The 25,595-nt window shown below is 45.3% G+C and overlaps 1 protein-coding gene across 2 annotated transcripts in view; it reads right to left on the reverse strand.

Annotated features, from left to right (window-relative positions):
- Tenm2 (teneurin transmembrane protein 2) overlaps positions 1 to 25,595 on the reverse strand; it is a 670,345-nt gene that overhangs the window by 81,034 nt on the left and 563,716 nt on the right. For both annotated transcript variants that reach the window (XM_055604663.1, XM_055604662.1), the window contains one exon: positions 12,064 to 12,210. In XM_055604663.1, coding sequence (XP_055460638.1) covers positions 12,064 to 12,210 — 147 coding nt within the window. The remainder of the gene's footprint in view (positions 1 to 12,063; positions 12,211 to 25,595) is intronic.

Raw genomic sequence — 25,595 nt, forward strand, 5'->3', positions numbered from 1 at the left:
ATTCTTCTTAGGTTTCTGCGTAGACTGAGCCAGAAGATGAAGGACTAACCACCAGGACAGTGAAGTTGGTGGCATGACATGGGAGAAGGGGGTAGAGGCGGAAAACACTCACACACTATTACCCTAGTGCTTAGCAATGGAGATTGGAGGGGCTGTGCCAGGGACCATCCAAAGATATGTCTGGCAACATGCACAGCAGTCAGCATGCCAGAGCTCAATGGCTTGGCCACCTCGGTAGACTGTGCCAGTTGGCAGGTGATGACATTACTGCTGATTGTCAAAGGGCCCCAGGGTGATGGCTTCTTCCCATACCTACCTTTTATTTCAAACCTCCAGAAGGAGGAAGACAAAACTCTAGAAGCTGGAGTCCCGAATTGCTTCCACCACTGTCCCTGTGTGTGTTGGGCCTGCGTGAGCCTAGAGATATTTCCAGGGTCCTTGTGCCAGTCAAGTTGCCATTATCTTGGGATGTAGAATTGCTTGGCCTGTTTTTCTCACTAGGTGAACTTGGGACTGCCATGCTCAGAGGTATCACTGCCTGCTAGCTTGAGCTTTAATCAAAATGGTACCCGTGGGTGTTGCTATCACCTGGGTGCTTACTAGAAACACCGAACCCAACCTCGAGAGATGGGGCCGAACAGTCTATGCACATGGCTTAGATGGTTTTGACTGTGGCTCACATTGCTGTATTAATTCAACAGTGTTTTCCCAAACCCTTTAAGGTAGTAGCTAGCCTTAGCCCCATTCTGCTGAGTTCATGCTGCTTGCAGGGAAATGAGGTACGAGCACAGTATTCTCTGATCCCAGCACCTCTTCATCAGTCTGTCTGCCTCTTCTCTCTATGGGGGTAGAGCGCCCACATGTGCAGTGGAGGGATATAAAAAGGTCATTTTTTTTAAAGACAAGAGTGTGTGTTTCAAAATTACTTAAGCAGATAAATAATATTCTGTTTGAGTGAAAAATCTGGCTATGATGTTAGATAGTAAGGTACTATGTGGAGGGAGGCAGAAGCTAAGACTTCAGGCATGACACAGTGTTTCCACACAAAACCACGCTCCCATAGCATACACAATCACCTGAGTTGTTCACAGCCCTGCTTCCACAGCTCCCTCCTCTATTCTCCTTGTGGACTCTGTTGGAAGGGTCCCAGCCTTCTTGGAGATGCTCAAGGATCATTGCTGTCCCCCTCTCTAGGTCTTTCAGTTTTTAGTCCCTTTACCCACAATGCTTTTTCCTCCTTAGTAATTTAATATCCCAAATACCTCTTATAATTTAAGACATACTCATTTATTTTGAGATGAGGTCTCACTCTAGCCAAGTCTGGTCTGAAACTCACTATGGAACCAGGATGACCTTGAATTTCTGGTGATCTTTTGCCTTAGCCTTTAACCTGAAAACTTTTTTTTTTTTTTTTTTTTTGAGACAGAGTCTCATGTACTCAGGCTAGCCTTGAACCATGTAACCAAGGCTGGCCTTGAACTCATGGTATTTCTGCCATCACCTTTGAAATGCTGGCATTAAAGGCATGCATTGCCATGTCTGTTTCACCTACTTTGGAAGTCTCTGATGATCTGCTGTGAAACCGCAGCCCCTTGACCTTTCTTCTGTCATGGATGCTTGATACCTTGTGTTTAATAGGTATTTTACCACCATGCACAATTTGAACGCAGAACCCAAGTCTCATTCATTCATGTCTTTGGGAATGGGATGTGGGTATGCACAAAAGAATTTTGGGTCATTATGACATGAAGTATGGCTGCACTGGGGATGTTGTTTGCTATTGGACTCATCAATGACAAGTGATCTGAACAGGGCTGTACTGAAGGCAAAATAAGAGATGGGCTTGGGGATGTAGCTGGAGATCACACTATTAAGTGTGTCGGACATGATCACTCATCCTAATCTAGGTCTGGGGCTGATGTAGATCAATGCTTAAACATTAATCGTAGATACCCATTTTCCTAAGGGCCACCAGATCCTTTTGCTGGTTGCATAGCAGGGGGAAAAACAAAAACAAAACCAAAAACAAAACAGACTAGATTGTGAGTCAGAAAGTGGACTCTGTTCTGGTCTACCATGCTTGCTATATGTTCTTGAAGAAATTAGTTTGTTTCTATGGATTTTGTAGCTGCTGTGGATTATGAGAGACTTGATAAAATAAGTATTTTCTTTTCTTTTAATTTAGTTATGTTAAGAGAGAGCGTCTTCATGTAGTCTAGCATGACCTTGAATTCAAGATCTTCCTGCCTCAGCCTTTCGAGCGCTGCAATTACAGGCATGTACTATTATGCCTGGGAGTACTAATATATTTTGGTCTTTTAGTACTTGATAGTCCCAGATACCCATGGCGGAAATATCCCATGATTCTATGAATGGATGTCCTTTAGTGTGTGTGACCTCAGAATGTCAGAAAGCTACATGTGTGTGTGTGGGGGGGGGGATGGGAGCAAGGGACAGATTTATAGTGACAGTCTTTAAGGAGAGGGGGAAGTGAGAGACTTGCCCCGTAAAGATTTTCTTTTTGCTGTGGGTAAGGAGAAAGGGAGGCTTGGAGCAGAGAGGGATGGGGAACCTTGTCATTGTCTTTGGATTCACATTTGGCCACCGTGGTTCTGGCCTCTCTCCAATCCCCCAGAGCTCTTGGCTGAGAAGATGGAAAAACCAAAGAAAAGAGCACAGGCCTTGGGCAGCTGCTCCCGCTGCACTGCAGAGAACGCCTCGCTATTTAGAGTCCAACTGTTCCACTTTCCCCTGCTTGCCCCTGGCATTCCAGTGCATAAGCACTTTGTGGGGGAAAAAAAGGCATTCCAAGTCCCTAGCTGGGGGGAAGGAGCTGATGCTGATGATGGATTTCAGTGTGCTCAGAACTACTGGTGTTTCTGTAGGACTGAGGCTGCACCAGAGCTTGGGTCTGCCCTGCTCTGATAATGGACAGTGTGCTCAAGTGCTGGAGTGACTCAGACCTGAAGAGGGCCCTTGGCCTGTGTTCTGGATCTTGGCAGGGCTGTGTTGTGATTTTGAGACCTTGACAAGCTCCTGTACTTCTCTTTCGAAGTATGGTCCTGGTGAATTTGGGATATGTTGGCGAAGTCTCAGGACATGGCTGAGCCAGCGAAGTCTTTAATACCTCTCAGGCATTGGACATCATATCCTTTGACATCAGGGCAAAAGACATTCTTTTTGGGACTAAGTGGCTTTTCCTGGCACCTGTGCTCCTGGAGGGAATGTTTCTCAGCTTCACTATTATTTCGATGTTAGCCCTGGTTACTCACACTATGGGCAGGTTTCCTATACATAAGGATGGCTAGCAGCAGCCTTGGCCTCACCTGGGAATATTTCCTGTCCATCATCACTTAAGAAATGCTTCCAGAGATTATTAGAGATTTCCTGGAGAGCATAGTTGCCCCTGATAGGAAACCACTGATCTGGACCCAGACTGTGGGGAAGACAGAACCAATAAATATGGTACCAGGACGTCCAGGTGGCAGACACAGACAAAAGGCAAGGAACTGCTATAATCCGGAAGAGCCTTTGGCCAAGACAAAATTACCAGAAGCCAATTCAACGTCGTAAATGTTACCCTCTGACCACTGGCTCAACCTGTGTTTCAGTCCTTTAATTCCCTAAAATAAATCTCTAGTGATTTAAGTGACTAGCATTAAAAATTATTTTTAAAAAGTGTGCCTTGGCAGGTGTGCAGGGGTGCAGGTGCCTGTGGAGGCCAGAAGAGGGTGCTGGGTCCCCCTCTACTAGAGTTGTGAGCCTCCCAACTTGGGCTTTTGCAAGAGCAGCAAGGACTCTTAACCACTGAGCATCTGTCCAGCCCCTTGATTAGCATTTTACAGATTAGGCATCTTCATTGCAATTTTTATGATGAATATTGGATTTGTCATGTAATCAGGTGAGAAAAAACCTAATCTCTCAAGAGACACTTAATAACCATTTAAAGTACGGAAGACTTGATTAGGAAAGACTGAAGGTGCTATGTTGGGTAAATGCATAAACTTTAATTTAAATGCCTTAAAAATTGATGGTCAAATCCATTTCACTAGGAAAAGGGTTTCAGTGGGGGAAGTCTTATCTTTAAAGTGTTTATTTTGTTGTGTGTGTGTGTGTGTGTCTGTGTGAGTTCTAATAGAAATCCTGCCCTTGCTTTATTCCTCTCTGAAAACATCCATTGTGAGTATTTTAGAAGGAATGAGACAATGGCTTTAAAGATGGAAAGTTTTACATCCTAGAAGCTACTTGAAAGGACTGTTTTGAGTCTTATTTTCTGAGTCCCCACATTTGTTTCTGTAAAATAGAAATACAGTCCCTCCCTTCCTTTGGGCTCCCCGTTCATGCATTCAACCAAAAATGAATAAGACACATTCAGAGGAAACAATTTCCTCTGTATTGAACAGGTACACACCATTTTTTGGTGTCACTCTGTAGATAATACAGTATAGCAATTATGTACCTAGCATTGCATGATAACAGGTATTATTGGTAATCTAGAGATGATTTAAACACACAGGAAGATAGATTCGGGTTATATGCAAAAGTTACACTAATTTATGTAAAGGACTTAAGCATCCTCTTATTTTGATATCCATACAGTGAGTAAAACCAGTCCCTAGAAGACAGCAAAAGATGGTTGTTATATGGTAGAAGAGACTCAGAAAACTTTTAGGCTGCTGGACAAAACAGCACAACTAGAAAGATCTACATAGGAAAAACTAGGAGTATGACGCTCATGCTAGAAAAACATTAAATGGTGAGCTGGAAGAGGCCAGCAAAGGGCATCTGATCCAAGAACTGAAGGATGAGAAGAGACCTGTCACAAACAGATCCTGGCTTGAACGTTTTACTGGCTCCGAGCCAGCAAAGACCCTGTGGTAGATACAGCATAGCTGGTTTGAGGATCAGAAGGGTAAACAGTGAGGCTGAAGCAAAGCTTGTGGGGAAGGTAGGGGGAGGACGGTCAGAAGGCAAGCAGGGGACACAAAGGAGGCCAACTAGCCAGGGTGAAGCAAACATTTGCTTTGATTCTAATTGTGTGAGAAACCTCTGAGGACATGATGGATGTGACTTATAATGGAAGTGTCCAGTAGCTACTGGGTCAGAAAATTAAGGATCATGAAATAAGACAAGAAGCTCAGAGAGCCGCCCACTCGGTGTTTACTCTCATTATCTTGGTACACAGGAGGCCCAGCCCAGTGCTGGCACATTTAGTGATTATCATTCTTATGTGAATCGAAGAACAGCGAATTTCCATCTGCAGTTTCCCATCAATGGATTATCTAGTCCGATATGCCCAGGCTTTCAGAGATCTTCCTGCAGTGGAAAGATCTCAGACACCTGTTGCCATGTCCTCCCCCTACACTCTCATGTGGGCTTGCTCTGCTTTCTCCTAAAGAAGAGAGACCCAGTGCCAAGCCAGCTGTTGGAGACCTTCAGGCCAAGTTCTCTTCCCAAGCATTTGGAGCATGGCTTTCCCATCTGGGAGTAAACTGGGACCTTGCATATGGCTTCAGATACATTTACCACCAGGCCTTTGGAATCTGAGATTCCTCATTCAACCCAATTAACAGAACTCAGTTGCATTTTGAAACCATCTTCCACCTGACTGATTCATCAATGTATGCACACACATTAGTTAAGGCGTTTTGCAGTGGGTTCACCAAACACAGTCTCTCACTGGATGGAGAAACTCTTTAGCTTTAATAGCCATGTCTTCCAGAGTCCCTAGCTTGGCTCAGCCGAAGGTACAGACAAGGTGAGGTATTAATTAACAAGTGAGCTAAATGCCCAAATCACATCCTTGAATTGAGTCAAACCAATCTGGATGGCAAAGGGATGGGAAGGGGGGTGAAGGAGCTGTGGGCAAGGGGCAGATTTCATCTGTTTCAAGTGCTCTGGATACAGTCCAGTGTTATGTCTCCTCATTTAGACCTGGCTAGAGTGCCTTGGATGGCATGCCCAGAACTCAGGCCAGCATCCACAGCTCTTAACCCAAGGCTGCCTCCTCTGGAGCAAAACAAGGAACCAAACCTTGCCAGCAGAGGCACAGTAGGAAACACTATTCTGAAGGGAAACTGGAGTGGTTGTTGAATTTATGAAGAGAAATGAAGACGCTGCTGGTGGACTCAAGAGCCCTACCATGGATGGCTTGCTCCTTCTGCCCTGTGGCTTTGTGGATTCCCGTTGGGGACAGGATGAAAACTTGGCTTAACTTTGAGATGTATTTTTTCTCATCCTGTTAATGTCATGTTCCATAACAGTTCTTCCTCTTTGTTCCTACCAAGGTGCTCTTCCTTTATCACTGCTCACGTACTCATTATCAAAACAATAACAACCTCTGTGTATCCTATCTTTTCAGAGGGACAGTGAGCTCTTTGTGACACATGCCATGGCTGTTCTAACATTTTCTATAAGTCAGTTTCTATTGTTGAACATTTGGTAGACTCTCAAAATGTTTGTTAAACCATGGATGAGTAAGTTAACAGAGGTTGGATGGCTGGACAGATGGATGCGTAGGTGAATGGATGACTTTTAAGGCATATGGATAGAAGGATAGATGGAGTCATTCTTTCATGACAGAAAGTTAAAGGCGTTTTAAACTTTGAAACAAACATCATCCACCTCTACAACTAGCAATGGAGGATATTTTTAAAACATGCCTGATAGAAATGGTGGGTGTGGGCTGTATATATGGAGCACAGGAAGAAAGGGAGGAAGATGGGTTAAATGTCTGCTACACAGGAAAATGTTACAATGAACCTGCTACAGTAAAAACAAGTTGAGAAGAAAAGCTAGCCACATTCTAGCTACTCAGGAACTAAACCTGAAATGGTTTATGCCTTTTCTTCTAATTATTTTTTTCTTCCTTAAATAATGTTCCTCTCTCCTCATTTCACTCCTCATGTGTTCTGGGAATTGAAGCGGGTAGGGATCCATACATCCATGTGTATAGATACTATGACACAGGGCTGGGCTAGCTACCCCAGGGGCAAGCATCATTTAAAATATTTTCCCCAAAACATTTTGGTTTGTGGACCATTCTCTGGGGTGCTTCGTAAGCATCCAGACTATGGCACTGGGAACCTGACTTTAAATGAGACTCAAAAGGTGGGGACCAAAAAAAAATTGACTTTCAAGGTCTCCATGGGGTTCTGCAGCACTGAAGTCTAATGAGACCAGCCAGACTTCACAGCTTTTTGCACTGGGAAAGTCACTGGTTGGATTCTGTTTGGATTCTGATTGTCTTCATTCTAGAAAGTAACAATAACAGTAACACTATTAAGGCTAGCACCGGCCAACCTATCTGTGCAAACCAACCCCCTGTAAAATATGTCCCAAGCATTTGCTCAAACTTCACACTAGCTCATGGAGTTGACATAATCACACCCATTTTTACGGCAAAGAAAAAAAAATCAAGACTCCCAGAACTAACATGAGAAGCTGAGATGCACAAGCTAATTCTTAAGACCAGAGGCTATATCACTACAATGCTTCTGTGTCACCTATGCGGACAGCACAGAAGCAAAGGAGGAAGAGCAGAATGCCATCCCTTATTGGGCTGAAAAAGGATAAAGGAGAGATGACAGTTCTGGGCAGTGATACAGGGTAATGGGACAAGTTTAGCTTAGGAAGGGCATCTTTCTGCCTTTCCAGATTCAGGCTTGATGAGGTCCTGGCCCTGCCTTGTCAGGGCTGCCCTGTGGCCCTGTACACCAACTGGCTAGGGAACCTGATCTATCCTTCAGGAGGCTCAGGCAGACTCTCATGCAGGCTGGAAATGATGGACTTCAGGCATTTAGCACATGGAAGCTTTGTGTCCGGCTTCTAAGTCCTGGGTGACAAAGGGGCCTCCCGGGAGCGAGTACAGGCTCTCCAGGCCAGACGGCCTAACGATGCCTCCTCACCTTGCCGTTCCCACTTCCAGAGGAAATCTACACACCCTCTCTCCTACCCCTGGCTGTGATGAACTAGAGCTCACACCTCTGTCTTGGTGGTGATAATTAAATATTATCCGCCTGTCACTTGGCACACATGTTGTGTGTATTCTCAGACTTTAATGAGCTGGTATTTGTCTCCTGTAAGCAAAAATATTTCCTCGAGTCTCTTCTTTTCCAAATTGGGGTGAGTGGTTCAAGTGAAGATCTCTCACTTTTAAAAAGACAAGTCTCTGGCCAGCTTGTCTGTCTCCACTTTTTCTACTCCCCACCCCCCAGCCCCATTTCTTTCTTTCTTTCCTTTTCTTTAACATACAAGACTTGTCCCTTCTGAACTGGTCATTGCTTTCTGAGGTTATGTGAAAAGTCATGGGGCTGGTGGGTGTTGTAGAAAATGATGAGAATTCAGAGGCATGCTTTCACCATGCACGTTATTGTGGGCACACCTTAAAGTGGCCTTTCTTGACAGGTTTTCTCAGCTAAATATCGCAGAGTACTGAGAACATTTGTGTGAAAAATTTCCTCAGCTCTTCAGAAAGAAGCGATTTTATCTGGTATTCTAGATGCATAGAAAAAGAAATTAAGGCATTATATAAATTGGATGTCATAGGGCTGTGGATCTCAAAAAAAAAATCTACATCTGAGGCACCTGGAAATTTACTAGACATTCAAATTCTTGTACCCTACCAGAGACCTATAAGTTCAGAAACTCAGTGATGGGGGTCAGGCCTTAGTCACCAGGGTTTAATCAAATCCTTTAGAGCTACAAGGGAATAGAAAGAAAGTACAAGGGATTCAATTAAACTCGGGTTGATGAAGTCAATAAAGAACTTCAAATGTCTCTGTCTGTGTTTGTGTTTATAACTATCTCAGTTTAGAATTTAAAAAAAAAACAAAAAACAAAAAAACAAACCCCATCACTTTAAGTTGGGTGTCCCCCCTGCCTCTCAGATGTCTGGAGGTGGGGAAGAACTGGCCTTTTCCAGTTCCCTTTGGAAGAATGCTCTATTATCTCCCCGATTCATGAGATTTATGACAAGTGTGTTCTCCACAGCTGCTACCCAGGCCAGCATTCATGTTCTGCTTGGATGCCTCTCTGACCCAGTGCCAGCTTTCTAAAGCACACAGCCCTTTCAGAAGATTCCCAACACTGGACCAAACCAGGTACTCTAGAGATGGGATAGCCAGAGGCAACCACCCTCCAAACATTTGCAGAGAGAGAATAAGAGAGAGAGAGAGAGAGAGAGAGAGAGAGAGAGAGAGAGAGATATTGCTGCCCCTGAGTCTGGGGTTGATGAGAACAACTTTAACATTTATCAACAAACAGCAAAGTGCTTAGCACACCTCCTAGGGAAGTAATTAACCATAGAAAGAATACCCTGTGCCGAGGTATTGCCTCCAAAAAAAGAACTCCCTTAATTGTGAATTGCTTACGCCAGGTGAGAGAGAACCGGTGTCTACCGCTCTTACCTGACATAAGCAACTATGAACTAACTGGGAGTTTCTTTTTATAAACATGGTGCAGCGACTTTCTTCTTGGTGGTTAATTACTTCCTTGGGAGGTTGCTTTAATAGTTCCCATAAGAAGGCCATTATTATCTTTAGCATAATCACGGCTTCATTTGCTTTTGTCCTAGCCTTTTTCTGCACTGGGGCTCTGCCTCTGCAAGGGATTCTGGGTTAGGCCTATGAGGCAAGCCCTCCAGCTTGGAGATCAGGTACCTCAGGTTGAGAGCTAGGATCAAGGTGAGGCTGGCAGAGAGGGAAGTAGATGGCACAGGACAAGTTTGGGGACACTGACCTCCCCAGGAATCTCTTTTCTGTGTGCCACACTCCAGCAATTTGCTATGCTCTCAGCCGCTGGCACCTCAAACAGGAAAGGGGGCCAGGAAAGAGGCTCCTTTCTGAAAGCAGAAGGAGCTGATCTGTAAGCCACCGCAGTGTTCGGTGAAATCACCAGGGAGGCAGAAGCAAAGAGTCGTTGGAGTCTGACTCAAAAAAAAAAAAAAAAAAAAAAAATGCCTCCTGCAGTTATGCCTCACCTTGCTAAAAACCGAAACCAAGGTGGCTTCAATTCTGGCTTTGTTTCAGCGGAGGGAAAAATGAATGAAGGGCAGTGTCACAAGTGCCTCTGGCCTGTGAAAGCCTTGGACGGTGAACCGCAATCAGTGTAAATATGTCTGTTTATCCACAAACTACCTATGTACACAAAGCTAATCGTTATGGCATCTGCGAGATGTCCATTATGAGACTGAAGAAAAAGGAAGCCTAGAATGTCTAACATTCATTTGTTTCTCATCAAGTTGCATCCTACTTTGATTGATCACCTGAGGCTGAATCTACAGACCAAGAAGCAGGCCTGACTTGGATGCCAGATGGTGTTAACACCCATTCTCTATGGCTGGCTCAGTGGGAGCATAAACCTTCTTACGAGCTCAGATAACTGCATGTGTAGATCCTTTAATCCCTGAGACAACTTCAACTTCAAGTGAACTCTGACCCCTGAGTCATTTTGATGGGGATCGGCCACACGACTACACTGATATTATGGGCAGTACAAAGTTTTTGAAGTTGGGAGATCACATGACCCACAGGCTAATACAGCCCTGTCATTACACCGGGATGTGTTTCAGGCGGATCATTGCAGAGGCGCACAACAGGGGTGGCTGTCTTCAGTCTCGTCACCCTCGCATGCATAGCCTCAGAAACTAAGTGAGGTTTTAGTCTGGTCAGAGCTCGGAGGGTGGATGAGAGGTCTGCAAAGCTGTCCTGCCCAGAGCAAATGTTTGAGGCCTGTATCGTCTCTCACTGTGTGGTACCCACTTAGCTCGGGGGTGACGGCTATGCCTATGGCATATACGTACGCAACATATAAACAAGGGCAGATGGGGTGGCTCAGTGGGTAATGGCACTGGCCTCCAAGGCAGATGGCCTGAGTTTGATCTTTGGGATCCACAAGGTGGAAGGAGAAAACTGGCTCCTACAGGTTGTCCACTGACTTCCACAGGCATGCTGTGACACACATCTGCCCCCTCTCCTCCACACACACACTGAAACAGTGTTGAAAAATTAAAAAATTAAAATAAACAAGTGAACACTACCGTCGCCCAGTGCAGAGGAAGGTGTAGGCTAAAGGGATTAGGGCTTCGTCTTGCAAGGTAACTGGGTTTTTGAGATCTGCGGAGCCACAAGCATAGCATCTATAGTTAAAAATTCTGTACCATACACTTAAAATTCACTAAGAGGGCAGATGACAATCCCACCTGAAGAGAGTGGAGAGAACTAACTTGAGTGGTGACGGCCCTGCTTATGGTTTTGGTCACAGTGATGCTTTCGGGAATGTATGTATACTCTCAAACTCAACATGTGTGTGTCACATATGTACGGCTTTTTACATATCCATCATGCATCGATAAAGTAGTTGGAAAAAAAAACAGTGTGGACATTTAAATTTGAGTTTTATGTGCTTTTCCACACGATGAAATCTTCTTTACACTGCCCCTCAGCTATCAAGAAAATGTTAAAAACCTTTTCTTTCCCCTCACAAGTTAGATTTGGTTCACAGGATACAGCAGGATGACTATGGATTAGAATACATACTTTAGGTCTCAGAGTTGAGTTTGGGTCTTAGTTTCATACTATATTGTCTTTAGAAGTAATGCAAAAAAAAAAAAAAAGTAAAGTAATGCAACTGCTCTTCAGGCATCGATTGCCTCAAAGTGACATCTCAGAGGGCCATAAAGACATCTCAGGGGCACATGGCTTATGACATCCCAGTGCAGCGTGAGGCTCCAACTGTCATCACCATTGTCACTGACCGAAACTGGTCACCCTGAAAGGTCTGACAGGACCATTCACCCTAAAGGTAATAGCCAGAACCCAGCTACCTCTGTAGTGATGGGAGCTTGAGAATTGAAAGCAAGTACCAAACCTCAGTGACTACTCAGCGTGTGTCTCCAAGAGTCCTCCTGGCCCAAGGCTGTGTGTTCTCCACTGTATTTACTTCAAAGGAAACGTTACAACATTGGACAACAGTGTGGAGAAGATCTTTCAGTAGAATGATTCATGACGAAAGCACATACAACACTGTTCTTGAGGATATGGGAATTAGAAGACGCTTGCTCACCTCCCTCATTATCCTTGTTATCAGCGCAGGAGGTTTCCATGGCAACGTTGCATCCGGGCCCTCTCCAGCCGGTCTGGCAGACACACTGCCAGCTGTTCTGACCCAGTGTGCATCTCCCGTTACCGTTGCACAAATCAGGGCAGCCATCTGGTTGGAGAAATGGAGAGAATGAGAAGGAGGGACGTGAGGCTGCGCTGGGGAAGCAGGGGAGCCATGCAGAGGGGGAGCAAGCCTGCAGGGCAGCCACTGGGCCAGCCTGACAGTGGGGCCCATACCTGCTGTCCAAAAGAGTCAGGGGAAGCAGGCCACGCATGCAGGTGCAAGACGGAGTTGGGGCACAGATGCAGGGGGTTCCCAGTGACAACTGACCTGGGTGCAGGGGTCAGAGCAATCTTGCCAAAGTGGGGAGGGAGTTCAGTGCACATCCCAGACAACTGAACCAGTGCTGACCTGACGCTGAACTAGCTAGGCTCTGATTTCCAGCCAGAGGCTCATGGCGTGTGCCATCTTGAGAAAAGGCTGCCCTTCCTTCCTTCCTTCCTTCCTTCCTTCCTTCCTTCCTTCCTTCCTTCCTTCCTTCCTTCCTTCCTTTCTTCCTTCCTTCCCTCCCTCTTTCTTCCTCTTTCTCTCCCTCCTTCAGTTTCTACTTCCCTTTCTTTCTTTCTTTCTTTTTTTTTCTTCTTTTAAATGCCTTCTGAATACAAGAGAAAATGTCCCTACCAGCCCAGAGTCAAAATGCCTTCCATCTTGCAGAATTTTAAAGATAGATTTACATATGATTTTCAAGAGCTTCTTGTGACCAAGAAAGAGCTGGATGTCTCTGCTGGTCTATTTTCTTATTCTTGTAATAGCTTTAAGGACCCCTTCAAAATGTTGGCTGCTTATCACCACCTATTTATGGTAGATTTAAAACTAGAGCAGAATTTAAAGGCCAGGGAAGGAGTAGGTGCTGGGTGCCATGAATCGGGGACATGACAGATTATATATCTTTATCTACAGGGAAGGGCAGTGAAGTCTGGGAAGTTTTTATTTTATGGCTTTCTTTTCTTTCCTTCCTTCCTTTCTGTGTGAAATCAGCAGCCTATTTAATTTCCTAAATGCTCCAGCACCCACAGCAACTGTAGCATAGACTTCCCAACCCTGAGCTTGGACAAAAGAAGCTGGATGAGCAGAAAAGGGAAAGTGATAGAGGGGGAGTTTTGTCTGCCAAGCCACCCTGGCCCTTTGTGAAACAGAGAAGCAGAGGATCTGTGGCATGTGCCCACACTCATAAGACCTTCTTGCTAGCAAGACTTTCTAGGTATCTTTTCATTTTTCTTTCTTTGAGCAGTTTTATTAAGGCATAATCTGCGTACAGTAAAATTTACCTATTGTAAATGTGCACTACAATGGCATCTGGGAAAGTTATAGAGTCGTGCGATTGGACATATATTTTCTTGCTTCATTTAAATATACTCCAATGACTGTGAATTTGACTGTCCCTGTAAGTAACTATCTGCAAAACCTGAAATCTCTCTCTCTCCTTCTCCCTCTGTGGCCACTTCCATCTCTAGATCTGTTTTTAAACACCAAGGCAAGCCTGACTGAGATCAAAGAGCTTTCTAAGGATAGTGGTAATGGATCCGGAACCTTCCTGTGAATCAAAGTGTGCATCTCTCTTGGGCATTCCAAAGGCCTCCACCTAGCATCCCTTCTCTCAAGCACTCCTCATGTAGGTGCTGAGAAATCTAATTTGCGCATGTGTCAGTGGTATGAATTTAAAGGACTCTTCGTAAAGAGAAAGGTCGGGTGCTTCACAACTGATTTTGACTGCGTTAGGAAATTTCATCTTAGTCTCTGCTTGCTCCCTTCCACCCTGTGCAGATTAGGATCAGGAGGGAGAAGGTAAGCAACAGGGAAGTTTTCTCAGGGCAGTCTCTCGAGGCACCTGTGCTGAGGGGAGGCAAGGAGCCTGGAGCAGGGAGTCTGGCTTGGTGCTAAGTCTAGGAGTCTGTGTGCGCACCTTGGTCTCCATGCCCACCCTAACAAAGTCCAGCTCTGGTTCTTCACCTTTCCTTATTAATGAGGTGACTGTGGCCCTGTTTGGGGAACTACTGATGTCCTTCCTGCTCACATCCTGAGGAAGCCTTCTTCACTTCTACAGACGTGCCATAAACACTTCTGTGGGAGCAAAATGGAACTCAGGAGGAAAAGCCTGCGGGATGTTGGATGAGTTCTCAGGGAAAAGGGGGCCCTGGGCCAGTCTGCAGCCACCTTCTGCCTTACAGTTACCACTAACAGAGTGTGGGGGAGGAGAATGCAGAGAATGTCCTAAATGACAGACCTCTGAACACTTGCTCAGTGTGGTTTCTGGTATGTGTGCTTTGCTATTTAGCTACTTTGAGGCCTCATGTCTCACTGAAATCACGCCCAGAGTCTCAACGGAAGGCTCATTGTGTAGGAAACCCACGTCCACCACATAAAATTTAAATTTGCCAAGAGCCCCAGCATGTCAGTCAGAGATATGTGCTCAAAATATGTATGCTCTTCTATGGAATGAGGCCTCCCCCCCTACTCTTTTCATTCTGACCAACTGAAGTGAGATAAACAGGGCCAGAGTAGCGAGTTTTCGCCACATCCTACGAGGAAGATGAAAACACGAACAGTGGGAAGCTGGCAAATCTCTGAGAAGTTTCAGGGCAGCTGGGAATTAATGGACAGGACTTTGCTTTTAGCTTGAAGAGGAAGAAAGCAGCCTTGGTAGGTGCGTGGCGTTGCTAGGCAACCCCAAGCTAGCCCCAGCACAAGTTCATTCTGCTGGTGGCCTTCTGAGGAGGTGACTCTTTGTGTTTGTAAAGTGCAAAGCCAGCTGCTGCTTAAGGAAAAACAAAACCTAGGAAGTAATTAGTCTGGAGGGTAAATGGGCATCAGGTGGCAGCTTTTCTCTGGAGAGGATGCTATGACTGAAGTTGGAATTGGCTTATGGGCTCATACTTGGGCACCCGAGAAACTATTGTACGGGAGTCCTCTGCGTTTCAGGCTCCCTCTCGGATTTCCTCAAGGGCCTGCCTCTACTAAATGACGAGTTTAGACTCCTGGAAGGCAGCCCTGTTTAAGTGCTTAGAAAGAACCGATGGCTGCCTGGGGCCTTCAGGGTCTATCATGACCCTTCACCAGCGGTTCTTCATGAAGCATTTATGTGAGATTTCCCTCCCTTTCTCTGGCGGACGCCTGGCCATGTCTGCAGGTGTTTTTTGATTGTCATATTTAGGGGTAATGACACTTGAAACCTGATGGGTGGAGGCTAGGGATGCCAGTCAACATCCCAAAGGCCAAAGAGAACGCCACTCTCACCCTCCAAGAATGACACAGGTCCAAATGTCACCAGTACTGAGGTTGAAAACCCTGGTTTCATCAGATCTTAGCCATGGTTGTTAGCTGGTCTCAGACTAACATCGAGGGCTTGAATGAATAGGATTCATTTCCATCTGTCCTTTCACATCTCTTCCAACAGCCATGAGCAGGTAGAAGGAGCCTCTCTGTCCATATGGGACATTTTCTTCTCAGAAAAAGCTTTCAAGGACATCAGCAACATGTCTGGTTTTGCCATCTCACATCTTATCCGTGGCAGACACAGATGCATGTAGCTATAGCCACACAAACCAAAGCCATACTGTTGAATGATGCCTTCTTTTTAAATCCCTACCAGCTCCAGCTCTGGACCCCTGCTCTCCTCACCTCAGCACCCCGTCTGTTCACTTCTGGGCAACTTACAGTCAGGAGACCTTTCTTTTGTTTCTCTCTAAACTGTTTCCTTGATCGACTGAATCCATCCGTCCTGAGACGGAAGCCTTGGAGTCACTCTCCCCGCCCATAACTTCTATCATCCCTTGTAGCGAATTCCAATCACCACTGCTAACCTTTCCCCTTAACTCTGAGCTGAGAAGAAATGCTACAGTTGGATATAGCCTGAACATGTCCCAAGAGTCCATCTTTGGAAGTTGCATCCTTAGTCTGGTGGTGGGAGATGAGTGGAACCTTTAGAGGGTGGGGTCTAGAGGAAGGTCCTTAGGTCATTGGAGGCACCCTCATGAAGGACAGCACAACCTCAGCGTTTCTGTGGTTCCCTGCTTTAAGATGTAGATGTGATCTCTCCCAACCTTGCTATCTACCACAGAGAGGTACAGCCAATAGGGATTCTGCCCCAGAGTCTACATGTAGATTCAGACCTCCAGCATCTAATGTGGGGGACTTAGTAAGCCTCTTTTTAAAATAAAGGTTTTTTTTTGTTGTTGTTTTTTTCTTCTGTATAATGATGAAAAAAAAAAAAAAAAAAGCAATGCACAGCTACCCCTTTCCTTCCTTTTAGCTATCTCAGAATCTGCACCCTGCTGGTGCTATGCTAATCTTGGCTGGGACTCCTGAAGATTCCTAATTCATCATTCTGCCTACATTTCTCTCCATACCGGATACTACTGAGAGCACAGTAGCTTTCCACTGGCCCCTTGATGTAGTTCTGAGGTTGTCTTGATTTGGCTTCCGTCATACACCATTCTATTTCAGTTTCTCATTAGGTTTTGGCCACATGGAAGCCAGATGACACTCCTTTTTCCTTTTCTCATTTCCCCAACTTTAACATGCTCTTCATAGCCCTGTCAGGCAGGTATTTCCTTTCAGAGGCTTCAGCCTTTCCCTTATATTACGCTACCTATCACTCTATCATTACTGAGCAGCACGTACTTGTGTGGGCTAGGCTGCTTAGCTATCCCATGAACTGCTGCCAGAGTGCTATGAGGACGACTGTGGACTTCGTCACTAACTACAATTTGAATGGTGTTCTTAGAACTTCTCAGTGTTCAATAGAACAGCTGTCCTGGGCACTCTTGTGTTGTTCACCTGTCACGGGAGGGACCATGACTAAGTTATTTACTGTGGGATTGCAATGGATGATAATTGGAGGGAAGGAGAGAAGGAAGGAAGGAGAGAAGGATGTGTAGCATGGTCAGGAATGAATGAAGGAAATCAGCATGGCTGGTGGAGCTCCAATAGTTTCCAAGACATATATATATATATATATACCAATCACTGGAAAAAAGAAGCAGAGAAAGGTCTTGTTGACAGAGCTACCAGCTAGGCAGGCTTTTTGACTTAAACAAAAATTAGGCATGAGCAAAATAATGTCTAGGGCCCAGAAAAAAGGGAAGTGTAAATGGGCTTGAAGACAGCTATAATTATCATAAAAAACACTTTCCTAAAGCAGTACCAAGACATGTTCTGCAGTGTATGGCAATTTACAGGTAGATGTAAGTGGCTAATACCATTTGGGAAGTACGGAGGGATGAATGGGCTTTTAAGGTTCGCCAGTAAGCACACTGGAGAGGAGGCCCTACAGTGCAGGGAAGGCAAGAAGGAACGAAGGCTGGCTACACGTAGACACAGATTACAAAGAAAGCCACAGAAACGGCACAGCCCCGCTCAGTTCAAGAGACCACTAGGAGAACCATTACAACCTACTGTAAACCCCAAGAAAAGTGTCTTTTTTTTTTTTTTTCCCTCAACCAAGGGGAAACTATAACTTTGTTTGAGGCAGGAAGTTCTGGAATGGAAATCAAGTCTGCTATCCATGTGAACTGCGGCTGGTGGACGTACTTCTTTGAGCCCAGCCTGCTTGTAAAACTGTGTCTTTTTTTTTTTTTCCTTCTTTCAATTAATGTTATGTACTGTAACTCTCAACAGAATAACATCTTCAAGGACAAGACTCTGTCTCCTTTGTCCACTGAGACAGTTTCAAGGTCTAGAAGGGTAGTAGGCACGTAGGAGACAATAAATGCTTGTTAATGGAGTAACTTACTTTAGATGATGACAGTCCTTATGTTGGGTAGACCAGTTGTGTTAAACAAAATAAGCGAGAGGAAGGAAGGTTTTAGCAGAGTTTGGGCATCACAAGTGCTCGATAAGCTAGAGTGCATATTGCTGATAGCGTTGATACTGTTGTGGCTGCTGGTACTCTAATTACTGGGAGGCTCTTTAAGTGTACACCACTTCTCTCTGCCTCAGACCAAGATCAGGAAAACCAGAGAACATATTCTAATTTGAGTTGGCTTTTTTTTTTTTAAAGAAATTTCTTTAGTGTTTTCAGTGCGTGCTTTTGTTATGAAGTTGGATGTTCTCATTCCTATGACCACCAGCCTAGAAAGCCCAGTGATAACACAGGAAGCTGGGCTGGTGGAGAAAATCCACAGAAGTGAGTGACAACCTCGAAGGCAGGAGGCTCATGTGTAATAAATGAGCCCTTTCTCTTGAGAAGAGTTTTCACTTTTCAGTTATCAATTTTTTTTTAGTGTGTGTGTGTGTGTGTGTGTGTGTGTGTGTGTGTGTGTGTACCTGTGTGGAGACCAGAGGTTGACATGGGGTATCATTCTCATTTATCTCCATGTTATGCTTAGAGTCAGGGTCTCACTGAACCTGGAACTCACTTCTTTGATTAGACTGGCTAGTCCTCTGGTCTCTGTCTCCTTTTCTCATTGCTGGGGTTATAGTTGTGCAGTGCGTTGCTAGCTTCTTCACATGGCTGCCCTGGATCTGAACTCAAGTCCACATTCCTCTGTGGCAAGCAAGTGCTTTACTGACTGAGCCATTTCTCCAGCTGAAAGAGTCGTGCCTTACATTCCAACTAAAGCAGGGATAGCATCTCTTCTTCTATGCAAAGGGTTTAAATGCTGCTGTTTTCTCGGTACTGCACATCACTGGATTTAGGGAGCACACATGGGGGAGATGCTTAATAAGAACCTGCCACTCCATTCCACAACTCTTTCTAGTTGAGGACAACAGAGGTGTTGGGGACCCTGGATCGCTAGCGGTTCAGTTATCACCTATACTAAACAGTAGCTGGCAACACTAGAGAATGGGTCAGATGTTCTGGGTCACACTGTGGGAGAGAACTGCAACTCTTAGAAGACGAAGAAGCATCCTAGTCCCTGGGAAACAGTAAGGTTGTCCTCGCTCACCCACATGTCAGGGGGGAACTATGTGGGGACCCCATTTCTAGGTGCACAGTGGAATGGACATGCTACCATGAACCGGCAATTGAACAGATGTCCTTGCTTTGCTAACAGACACGGGAAATCGAGAGGCAGATGTTTCTCGCTGTTTCAACACCATCTGTGCCTCCTTGAGGGTCTGTAGAAGTGTGATCAGGTACAGTGCCACGTGAGGCAGAGGGAGAGCTGGCACCCTTGGCATGGTCTACTGCGGAGGAGGAAGTAGCTTTTGCTCTGGAGGCAGAAATTGTTCCCCTCCACGCCAGCAGCCACAGAAACAGCCAATCAGCCACGAGGTGATGGGGATTTGGGTTCAGCTGTCTGCCGCACGTGTCTGGATGCACCTGGATTCTCACCATCAGCATCATTTCTGTCTGCGTGGAAAAAGGCACGCGGCAAGCTCAGCTGTGGCCGCTGGAAAAAAAAATGATGAACTTGAAAAAAAAAAAAAAGTAAGTAAACAGGATCCTTTCCCATTCCGGGGAAAGAAAGACAAAAGAAGACACATCTTGCTTCGATGGTTTCAGGTTCTTAATACCCTACACTACAATTCTTTTCAAGTTGAAGGCCATGGGAGGAAGAAACTGAGAAGGTAGGTGATAGTGACAGGTGAAGCTCTTTTTGAGCAGGAATCCCTAGTCAGTTATTGAGTGAATTCTGGGGGAGTCAGTATCCGCTAACTGCCTGGGTTTCCACCCAAGCCTGAGCTTTCTTTTCCTAGAACATCACTGGTCCCTATTCCACTTTATGTATAAAAGGAGGAGGCTGGGTTACTGGACCTGGAGGCCACATCTCAATGTTGCTAAAGCACACACTAACTTGTGACAAGACCCTGCTGACAGTCTTACAGGAGCTTCACGACTGATCTAGAAGCTTCTCTACTGAACTAGAAGAATAGCTTCTCAGTCCAGGGTTGCAGTCCTGACACTTGCAGCATCTGCTTCAGCAAGGAAAGCAAGTGCTTGGATTTCATCCCTCAGTGCCGAGTTGAAGTTGATCTCTTGCTGGGAGGAGGGGGGTTGGAGGGAGCTGGCTTCCCTCTAGGGGAGCCAATGTCTGCCCTGTTAACAGCAGTTTGGGATTAAGTCCTGAGTCTCCAACAGGATAAGACCTCAAAGGCCTGTATTATCTGTGCTGGTAGTTGGCCTCTTCTCTTCTCATTTTGCTTCTGTTCTCTGGGCCTCTACCACACTGATTTCTAGGCCTCTAGAATATGGATCCTTCTTTGGGGCTTCTTCAAAGCCCCTCTCCCTAACTAAGGCCACTGTATCCACATTATCAATGCCACTCATTTTGGGTTATTAGGTCCATCCTGCCAGCAGGTGGTTTTCCTGACTTTCTGCTCAGACCATCTCTCCATCCCCTCCATAGAACTCCCCCACCCCCATAGAATTCTCTCTTTCTTGCTCTCACACCTATCATTTTTCTATTTTGGCCTTTGTTGAAAGTAGTAGCCTTCAGACTGGCTGCACATACCTTGGTCATTCTTCTATTTGGCTCAGCCAGAAAAACAAAAACAAAAACAAAACTCCGCCTTTTTGAAGGGGAGACCCAGGCACCAGTATCTCTCTGTTTCTCTATCTCCTTCTGTTGCTTTCTTGCATGTGTACACATTTGTAGTATATATTGATGTGTGTATGTATGCTTACATGTCTGGGGGAGTGTCGTGTGTGTGTGTGTGTGTGTGTGTGTGTGTGTGTGCTTATGCACATGCGTTTGTATTCACGGGCACATGAAGGCCAAAGGGTAAGGTGAGGTGCCCTCCTTGGTCACCCTTCACTCTGTACATTGAGGTAGTACTGCTCATGAAATCCAGCTCACTCATTCTGTTTGTCTAGCTGAGTAGCTTGCTCCAAGGGAGCCATCTTCTGTTTTTATCTCCCTTGCCCTGAGAGTGCAGGTGGGCCATCATACTCACCTGACTTTATGTTGGTGCTGTGGACCTGAACTCTTGCTTATGCCCCCAAATGTGGAGCAGCATAAGAGTTATCCTATTAGCCACCTCTATACCCCCTATTTTTCTCTCTTTCTGGGGTACTGGGACTGAACCTGGGGCCTTGCTCACAGTAAGTAATGCTCCCCCCCCAAGCTATACCTCCAACCCTTTCTTTTTTCTTCTCTATAACTCTCCAGAATATTCCACTTCACAATGAAGGCTAAAAACCTGGGGTTGAATGGCCTCCTTCCTGGGCTCCTCAATGACTCCAAAGCAAGAGACTTTGGCTCTGTTGTTTATGGCTGGATTCCCAGTGCTCACCCCAGTGGTTAGCATCAAAGGTATTTGTTGGAGGAATTCATGAAAAGAGAAACCGGGGCTGTGTTTCTTTGCTCTTTTATCATGCCCTTGATTCAGCAGCCAGGTAAAAGGAAAAGCCTCCCGCAGGCCACACCCCAAGTGCTGGAAGCATGATCGTTTCCCCAGCAGAAGAAGCAGCTGCTGGCTGCACGGGGTCCAAACCCAGGGGCTGTGTCTGTGTGCCAGTGTGGATCTCTGCCTCAAAACATATAAGAAGCAGAACATCTAGTCCGTCTCTTTCCCAACTGAAAGAGACGGACTAGAGCTCCCAGAGAGGTAGATGAGAAGGTATGTTGGTAGATTAGGGGGGGTGACAAGAGTCACGCAAAGGCAAGGGTGACAAAGAGAAGAGAGCCCAATGGTTTAATTTGCTTCTTGGAGGGTGATCAAGATGTTTTACCTTGTGCTGCTCATTCCCATGGCTGTCCAGCAAATAATGAATGTGGTACCTACCGGTATGGAAATAGGGACAGGCATGACTTTGATTTCTTATTTGTTATTTTTAACCATCCAATTCTATATCCATTGAGCATCCTGATAGCCACAGGAGGGTCATAAAAATACAAATAACACCTAGGAGGCCTGCGGGCACGGACTTGTTACTTCTGGAGGGCTGATGGTTCTCTTCAAACTAATGTAAAATCAGGCCAACAATCAATTGCCATTTTTGATGTTGCACCCAGCACAATTTCAAGAAATGCAAGAAAACCTGAAATGGCATTTCTTAGAAATGTTAAAAGGGCCAGGCAAAGAATCTGCTTCAGGATTGAAGCTCTAGATCTTAGGAAGTGTTCTACACCGTGACAATGACAGCGACACTCCCAGGTGAGGTGAATGACCTCATACACGAGGTCATTCAGTAAGGTCACAAATAAGCCTTGGTATGGGTACTGCTATTATTCCAGTTCTACGCATGAGAAAATAGAGGCACAGAGAAGCTTCCCAACATGGTCAGAGGCAGATAGTGGGAGACTCAGGATTTCAATTTCAGGCTATGGACAGGCCCCACAGACCTGTTCTCCATGAGGCTGAGCAGCCATCCCCGTTTGCCCAGGAAATTTGAGGACCGGCCTCAGATATCAACAAGCTTCAACCGCTCAAGGGCCTGTATATGAAATGGTGCAGTGCAGTGTCTGTATGCTGCCTCCTGAATACTCTATCATCTCTGTATGGCTTCTACCAATGTCAACGCTGTATTGATAGACGCTACATGGCATTAGGGAGTAATGACAAGAAACAAGTCCATCTGTATCCAATTCTGATGTATCTTCCTTCCCAGTTTGCAGTTAGGTTGTATTTGCAGGTGTGGAATCTGTGAGGTGTGGGTCAACTTCCCTTAAGGTCTGTGTCTGAACTGTGTGAGTTCGAATCTTAGCTCTACCCTTGGCTGCATGACCTTTAAGCAAAGTGCATAAGCCCTTCACGCCACACAAAACCAAAGTCTGCAAAGTATTGATGCCTTAAGAGTTATTGAGGTTTAACGAGAGACTATGGCCCGTGGCTTATCTCCTGTAAAGATGATGCCAACACTGTTGGTATCCTTAGAGGGATCCTCTAACAGGGACAGCAGGGACAGGACAGACTGTCCTATGCTTCAGGACAGTCATCAGCACACAGATTGGTGCTAAGGCAGGCCCATGTTCTATTACTGAAAATAGGAACAGAGTTGAGTGGGTTGATTCCAATATTCCAAAGGCCGAGGCAAGGGCATCTCAAGTTTGAAGCCAGCCTAGGCTATGCAGTGACATACTGTTTCAAAGGCAGAAAAGTACAGGCAGACACAAAAAGGATATGCATAATCAGTACAGCTCGGAGAGCACCTTTAAAGACTTGGGAGGAAGTGAGAAGAGAGAAGTAACTTCCGGGAGAATTTCCTGAATAATACGTGCCCATGATGGACATCACAAGTTATCTGAAAAATGGTTCTTCAATTCAATAGGTGTGTAAGATATAACTCTGAAGGACCACAAGGTAAGAAATCTCACCCCCACTCAGAAAAGTATATTAACAGGATGAGGTGGTGTTGCTTGGAGGTAAAGAGAGACTCAGGTCCATGGAAGCTAAGTGTTCAATAATTCGAAGTGTATGTATCCCACCAAGCCCTTAAAAGGACCATAGGAAATACATATTGTCATCACACACCACACGTGGCTAAAATAACTAAAGCTTAATGAGTTAATGAACCTGACTAGGGTCACTAGGACTCCAGGTGGTAGAAGAAAGATTTGAACTTGGGCCAGGACACTTTGTTCTTCTGTTCACTGGTAGGTTTCTATGGGAGAGGATGGCCCCAGTGTATCATGCCATCAGCTGGATCTGTGGGTACTGCACCCTCAGATTTCCACCAACCTTGCCTGGGTCATATTGCACTTTTACTGAACACGTCCAGATGTTTCTTGTCACTCTTCCTTGAACAATATAGACTACAGCTTTTAACATAGCATTTATATTCATTAGGTATGACAAATAACCCAGAGGTGGTTGTGTGGAGAAGGTTATACCCAAAGACTGTCATTAAACAAGGGCATTTTGTTGCTCCCTGGGGTCATGAAACAGGTCTCCATGGAAAAGGAAGAGTGACTGCATTTTTGCTTTGATTCTTTGCTTTCTAAGCAAACTTCTGATTTTAAACTTCATTACCCATATAGATTTCCTTTTAGGAAGAGAATATTCTGGAACTGTGAGGCTTCTTCTCCGTGGGATTAATAAATTGCCGTTTTGGTGTTAGATGCAGATTTGGGTAGTATGAGGGGATGAGTAGAGGGCTCACTGGTGGATACAAACAGATGGAGTCACTGAAGCTGAGAAGCAGGCTGTGTGCTAGGAAGATGCTTCAGGGGAAGGTGGCTGCATGGTGATATGGTTTAGCTCTTGCTCTGTTTGTAGCCCCCAATGAGACTAGCATGTGGGATCCAAAGGAAGAGGACTTCAGAGGGAAAAACACCAGCCCAGTTTCATGTTATTGAGTGCTGAAAGTATGCTGGTTTTGCAGCAGATCCATGAGTGCATTCGACAAATATATTTTGTGAGCAATTTTGGGGTGTCAGAGAAGTCCCATGGACAAGGTGAGGTAGGAGTGAAGCATGTAAAGTACAGGAGAAAACCAGTCATGTAACTGTTTGGGAGGAGCGTAGTTCAAACAGAAGAATTTGGGAGGAACAAAGCCCTGAGCTAGAAGGATGCTTTGGTATCATAAGGATAGTAAGTGTCCAGCTGGCTAGAGCAGAGTCAGTGAAGGGTGTGGATTTATAGTTTATTCTAAGAATACTGGCTTTATTCTGAAAAGAAGGTCGGTGTATGTGTGTGTATGTGTGTGTGTGTGTGTGTGTGTGTGGTATGTTGGGGTAAATGGGAGGCCAAGCACAAGTGTAGGGTTGTCCTTGGCACTAGGTGGTTAAAAGAGTGTGAGAATTTAGAAGGCTGGCCATGAGGAGATCATGGAGCCATGTCATGGCAGTGGCTTGGTTAAGTACCAGTTGTGACTGTGGCATGGCTACATGTAGGTTTTCTCACCCATCTCTCTGGAAGGAAAGATCTTTTGAGATACGAATGTGCCCCAGATCATGTAAGCATACCACACCCGTAGCTGGGAACCAGTGAAGGGATGATGGGGAGGAGATGTGCCTCTGCTGTGATTTTACTTGGCCTTTAAGGTCATTCGCCATGTTAAAGGAGAGACCTGGTGACAAAGGATGAGAACAGCTTGAGAGTATCTTCCTGCAAAACAACACATATAGGAAGGACTGGAGGAGAAGACTGAACTACAGGGTCACAGATGCTCTGTAGGGTTAGGATGGACAGTCTCACTTCAATAGCTCTGGTGACATTCTTTTGTAGCAACTTCAGACCAGAGGCTGTGCTTATTCAACTAGCTACATCTACCCCTTCTTGGACCTCTTCACCACTCCCAGAAAACTTTGTGTTATCATTGTTGATCTTTTAATTCCTTTGTGTTCTGCTTATCCTTTAAGGCTAGGTTGGCACTCTTTCTCCCTCTGTCTAACTATCTACCTACCTCTCTCTATCATTCTAATATTTTTTTGGTTGGTTTTGTTTTTAAAGACAGGGTTTCCCTGTGCAGGCTTGGTTGTCCTGGGACTCTCTCTGTAGACCAGGCTGGCCTTGAAATTACAGAGATCTGCTGCCTCTACCTCCAAAGTGCTGGGGTATCTATCTATCTATCTATCTATCTATCTATCTATCTATCTATCTATCTA

Source organism: Psammomys obesus, unplaced genomic scaffold (assembly GCF_907164565.1).
Source record: "Psammomys obesus unplaced genomic scaffold, mPsaObe1.curated_primary_1811, whole genome shotgun sequence".
In the NCBI taxonomy this organism is placed as follows: Eukaryota; Metazoa; Chordata; class Mammalia; order Rodentia; family Muridae; genus Psammomys; species Psammomys obesus.